Source organism: Impatiens glandulifera, chromosome 1 (assembly GCF_907164915.1).
Source record: "Impatiens glandulifera chromosome 1, dImpGla2.1, whole genome shotgun sequence".
NCBI classification, from domain to species: domain Eukaryota; kingdom Viridiplantae; phylum Streptophyta; class Magnoliopsida; order Ericales; family Balsaminaceae; genus Impatiens; species Impatiens glandulifera.
This window is the reverse complement of record NC_061862.1, coordinates 20,326,824-20,332,823: the sequence shown is the minus strand read 5'-3', so window position 1 is coordinate 20,332,823 and position 6,000 is coordinate 20,326,824. Positions and strand designations below refer to the sequence as shown.

Below are 6,000 nucleotides of genomic sequence, written 5' to 3'. Positions count from 1 at the left end.
GTTAAACATTCTCAAAACATGCTCTGATACCACTTGTTGAGAAACGATCTAATCTAAACACGCGATAAAAGAAGATATAAAGATAAAGCGGTAAAGAATAATAAAGAACACAAGATATAACGAGGTTCGGCCAACAATGCCTACATCCTCGGGGAGTCGTCCATTCTATTGATATTCCATGGAATAATGGTCCAAGTAACCCTAGGTTACAATGTCTCTATTTATAGGAGTACATCAAAAGTCAAAAGACTAAACTACTACTCCTAAGCCCAATAAAGGCTTAAAGCCCAATTACAATATATAAACTCTAATTAAATATGAGCCCAAAACCCAACATTTCCTTCGTGACTCTATGAGAAAAGGCTGAGCAATTCGGTAGTCGCAAACTCGTTCATTAAAAGTTGAGCAATTCGGTAGTCCGACAAATTCCGCTCCAATTTCGTCAAATTTAAGAAAGTTCATTAACCAACAATGTTTTTTCCCAATTCGATTGGAGAGGAAAAGAACTCGAAAGACCGATAAAACAGTTAAAATGTGGAGTGAATTTTTACAATTTTAAAAGAGATTATAGTCTCTATTAATTAAATTTTGGACTAGTTAAATTTATATTAATATAATTTACTCTTTATAAATTTTATAAATTATAAATTATCTTAATTTTATAAATATAAAGTGAATTTATATTTATAAATTTAAAAATAAAAGATTAATTATTCAAAATTAATTTTTTAATTATTACATTTTCTTAATATAATTTATATTTATACTTAATTATATATAATAATAAATTCATATTTATAATATATATATATATATATATATAATATAATTTAAAATAGAGGTTTAAAATAATTGGTATATTTAAATTTTAAACGTTTTTATTTTATTTTTTTTTTAACTTTTATTTTTAATAGGTAAATTTAAAGACTATTAAAACAACTATTTGAACTAGACACGTGTATATTATTTTTTTAATTTTTAATATACATAATTTAAGACAGTTAAAATGTGGAGTTAATTTTTATAATTTTAAGATTGTTAAGACTAGTTAAATTTATATTATTATAATTTACTTTTAATAGATTTTATAATTTATAAATTATTTTTATTTTATAAATATAAAGTGAATTTATATTTATAAATTTAAAAATAAATGATTAATTATTCAATTTCTTTTTAAATTATTACCTTTTCTTAATATTATTTATTTTTAGACTAATTTGTACTTAATTAATTAAAATAATAAATTCATATTTATAATATATATATATATATATATAAATATAATTTAAAAAACATATAAAGAGAGGTTTAAAATAATTCGTTTATTTAAATTTTAAACGTATTTATTTTAATTTTTTTAACTTTTATTTTTAATTGTTAAATTTAAAAATCTTTAAAACAGTTATTTGAACTAGAAACGTGTATTTTATTTTTTTATTTTTAAGATACATAATTTAAGAGCCGTTAAAACAGTTAAAAGTTAAAATGTGGAGTTAATTTCTACTATTTTAAAAAAGATTAACGTTACTATTAATTAAATTTTTAGACTAGTTAAATTTATGTTATTATTTTTTTATTTTTAAATTTTATTTTTAATAGGTAAATTTAAAGACCGTTAAAACAATTATTTATACTAGACACGTGTATATTATTTTTTATTTTTAATATGCATAATTTAAAACCTTTAAAACATTTAGAACGAGGAATTAATTTCTATAATTTTAAAAGAGATTAAAGTCTCTATTAATTATATTTTTAGACTAGTTAAATTTATGTTATTATAATTTACTCTTTTTAGATTTTAGAATTTATAAATTATTTTAATTTTATAAATATAAATATAAAGTGAATTTATATTTATAAATTTAAAAATAAATAATTAATTATTCAAAATTAATTTTTTAATTATTACATTTTCTTAATATAATTTATTTTTAGACTAATTTAGACTTAATTATATATAATAATAAAATCATAATTTAAAATAATTAGTTTATTTAAATTTTAAAGGCTTATATTTTATTTATTTTTAACTTTGATTTTTAATAGGTAAATTTAAAGACGTTAAAACAGTTATTTGTACAGTGTATATTATTTTTTATTTTTAATATATATAATTTAAAGATGTTTAAAACAGTTATTTTTACTAGACACGTGTATATTATTTTTTATTTTTAATACATAAAATTTAAACTGTTAAAACAGTTAGAATGATGAGTTAATTTCTATAATTTTAAAAGAGATTAACGTCTCTATTAATTAAATTTTTAGACTAGTTAAATTTATAGTATTATAATTTACTCTTTTAAGATTTAATTTTATAAATATAAAGTGAATTTATATTTATCAATTTAAAAATAAATGATTAATTATTCAAAATTAGTTTTTTAATTATTACCTTTTTTAATATAATTTATTTTTAGACTAATTTAGACTTAATTATATATAATAATAAATTCATATTTATAATATATATATATATATAATATAATTTAAAAGACATATGAAAAGATGTTTAAAATAATTATTTATTTAAATTTTAAACGCTTTTAATTTATTTATTTTTAACTTTTATTTTTAATAGGTAAATTTAAATATTGTTAAAACTGTTATTTGTTCTATACACGTTTATATTATTTTTTATTTTTAATATACATAATTTAAAACGGTTAAAACATTGAGAATGAAAAGTTAGACTAGTTAAATTTATGTTATTATAATTTACTTTTTCTAAATTTTATAATTTATAAATTATGTTAATTTTATAAATATAAAACTAATTTATATTTATAAATTTAAAAATAAATGATTCATTATTCAATTTTTTTAATTATAATCTTTTTTTAATATAATTTATTTTTAGACTAATTTAGACTTAATTATATATAATAACAAATTCATAATTATAATATATATAATTTATAATTTAAAAGATAGGTTTAAAATAATTAGTTTATTTAAATTTTAAACGCTTTAATTTTATTTATTTTTAATTTTTGTTTATAATAGGCAAATTTAAAGACCGTTAAAACAGTTATTTGAACTAGACACGTGTATATTATTTTTTATTTTTTATATACATAATTTAAGACCGTTAAAACAGTTAGAATGTGAATGTGAAATACAATTTTAAAAGAAATTAAATTATTTAAACGGGTTATATTTTTATAATTATAATTTATTCTTTAAAGATTTTATAATCTATAAATTATTTTAGTTATATAATTTTATAAATATAAAGTGAACTTTATTATTTATTAATTTTATGACAAAATTATATAAACTTTGGTGGCATAAATTATTATAAAGGAAAAGCTTAAAAACAAAGTAGCCTATATATAATAAGGACCAGACTGCTCTGCTTGCTCTGAGCTATCTACTTCATTTCACATATCCCCAATTCTCAATCCAGAATCCCCATGTCGGATCCAACCCTTCCTTCGAACTCTCCGAACCGACCTATGTCCGACAGTCCAGCTTCCGACGGCGGCGACCCTATTCAGGAGGACCCTCTTCTCAAATCTGGCAGTTTCATTGAGCCAACTTTCAAAGATGACCACCCAGCGCGAAACGGCGATGTGCATGAAGCTGAACCATCCTCCGCACAATCGAAGCGCCCTTTCAAACCTGTCTCTGCGCCGGAGAGGCCGGATTGGCTGCCGGAAGGATGGGGATTTGATTTCAGAATCCGAAACTCCGGTGTCTCTGCAGGGACGTATGATAGGGTAACTCATTTTCTTGCTCACTTCAGATTCTGATTTCATTGTTGCATGTTGTCTGTTTTTGAGTTTTTGCCAGTGTTGGGTTTTGAGATTGAAAAATATTTAGATTTTAGAGTTATTAGATTTAGATTAACAAGAACTGAGGAGAGAATCACAATACACTGTTCTTGCTTTCACAATGTATTAGGTTTTCGAGATGATGCTGATCTGTTATTGGCTTGTTATTCCAGTGATAAAGAATGCTTAAGGCTCACTTTCCTGGAATATAATCTTTGCAATGAAAGCTCTGCTTATATCTAATCTTCTGAAACTGTTAACTATCAAGTACTAAATCAACAAATTAGTCGCCTTTATTCTGATTTCATTTGCTCTGTCAATTTTATCAAACATTCTTGCATGTTGTCTGTTTTGGAGTTCTTACCAGTGTTAGGTTTTCAGATTGAAAAATATTTAGATTTTAGAATTATTAGATTTGGATTAACAAGAACTGAGGAGAGAATCACACTACACTTTTCTTGCTTTCACAATGTATAATGTTTTCGAGATGATGCTGAACTGTTATTGACTTTTTATTCCAATGATAAGCAATGCTTAAGTCTCACATTCCTGGAATGTAATTTATGCAATGGAAGCTCCACATATATCTAATATTTTGAAACAGTTAACTATCAAGTACTCTGTTTTCAAAAATGTATTGGACCTCACTTCCTTCTTAGAAAAGAATTTCATGCATCTGAAAAAAGAACTTTAATTCTCCACAAATTGGGAAATATATATATAATGATTTGATAAAATGTATTGAACAGTGAAATGAAAAGACAATTAAGTATATAGGGTTAATGATTCAAATCCTTAACGAAACTGTTTCATTATCCTAACCATGAAGATAAAAAAGCACTCAATCTATTAATTTTGCAAGTTAAACCAGATTTTTGGAAACAAACAAATTGTTGTTGCTTAAATAACTAATAGGTGACTTTTCTGCAGTACTACATCGACCCTGCTTCAAACCGTCGATTAAGGTCGAAAAAAGAAGTGCAGCATTACCTTGAGACGGGTATGCTGAAACGACCGGCGGACACTGCAGAAAATGTAAGCTAAAAAAATATAAATATCTCAGTTTTTTGTTTTAACTTTTCTTAATTTATAGTTTTACATAAAACAGACCCCTTTGAGCAGCAGTACTAAAAGCCAAAAGGGGGAGACATCAGCGTCATCAAATACAGAAAGTTCCGATGGATGGAGCTTTGATCAGGTAAATGTGCCTGATGAGATTAGATGGTCACTAACCGATGCAACCAATGACAAGTGGTGTGCGATTAGTGGCAACGAAATTGTACCGGAATCAACAACCCTTGTTTGGAAAGCTTATTATTTCCTTGCCGCTAACCAATAGAGGTGAGTTAATGGTGAATTTTATGGCTTTACTCCATTGAACCACCATCGTATTAGACTTTCTCTCATTCTCTTTTTTAGTTTCATAGCTCTCTTTGTTCAATAAATGAATCTGCAGAAGACTTAGTATGTTTCTCTTCTAAGAACTTACTACTGTTTTTTTTTTAAGATTGACAAAGTGAGTGCTTATTTATTATTTGTTTGATTTTGATAGTAATATGTTGTTGCACATGTACTTGCCTTTTGATTTTAACATGGTTATTTCTTCTTATTAGTACGGAATTTGATTGTATTAGCCTTATACCTCTATGTCTATTGAATGGCCAAATGATACCAGATCTCACTTTGTTTGTGCATCCCACATAAGTCACAAAAATGAAGTGAAGGGACTTTTGAACTTTTATTTTGAACTTTTGGAATTAACCTTATTCAGAAATAATTTATCTATAAGAGAAACAATTAATAAACTTTTGAACTTTTATTTTTAATAGATTAGCACGATTCCTAACATTCAAAAAGTGATGTCCCTACATATATTTGTAGTGAGAATGTGAGAATCGAAATAAGACATTTGTTCTAAAATATCTTAGGTAAAACTTTTGATATTTGAATAATTAATAAATTTTTGGACATAATCTAAAATATCTTAGGTAAAACTCTTTTTACTTAAATACAGGTAGTTTCTGTTTGATATTTTGATAATTGAAAATGAAAAATAATTGAGCCTTGCTTTAGATGATTAGGTAGACCTTGATGTTTTCTTTCCTTCGCCTGTTCGAGTTGATCAGGATATATGTTTGAGAGTCTTAGTCCGTGATTAAAGTAATCGTCCGAACAACCTTGGCTATAGACATAGAGTTAGTTTTGATCTTGACGAAGT

At 24.4% G+C, this 6,000-nt stretch overlaps 1 protein-coding gene across 1 annotated transcript; it reads left to right on the top strand.

Annotated features, from left to right (window-relative positions):
- Positions 1-3,355: 3,355 nt before the first annotated feature.
- On the top strand, positions 3,356-5,121 carry LOC124920327 (methyl-CpG-binding domain-containing protein 5-like). The gene is made up of 3 exons (XM_047460797.1): positions 3,356-3,728; positions 4,713-4,817; positions 4,891-5,121. The coding sequence occupies exons 1-3, from the start codon at positions 3,423-3,425 to the stop codon at positions 5,119-5,121; spliced, it is 642 nt and encodes a 213-aa protein (XP_047316753.1). The 5' UTR covers positions 3,356-3,422.
- Positions 5,122-6,000: the final 879 nt, after the last annotated feature.

Bases quoted from the DNA above. Each gene is read 5' to 3' on its own strand.
- LOC124920327 (XM_047460797.1), top strand. From the start codon at position 3,423: ATGTCGGATCCAACCCTTCCTTCGAACTCTCCGAACCGACCTATGTCC. The intron at 3,729-4,712 runs GTAACTCATTTT...ACTTTTCTGCAG, and splicing joins CTGCAGGGACGTATGATAGG to TACTACATCGACCCTGCTTC. The intron at 4,818-4,890 runs GTAAGCTAAAAA...TACATAAAACAG, and splicing joins CGGCGGACACTGCAGAAAAT to ACCCCTTTGAGCAGCAGTAC.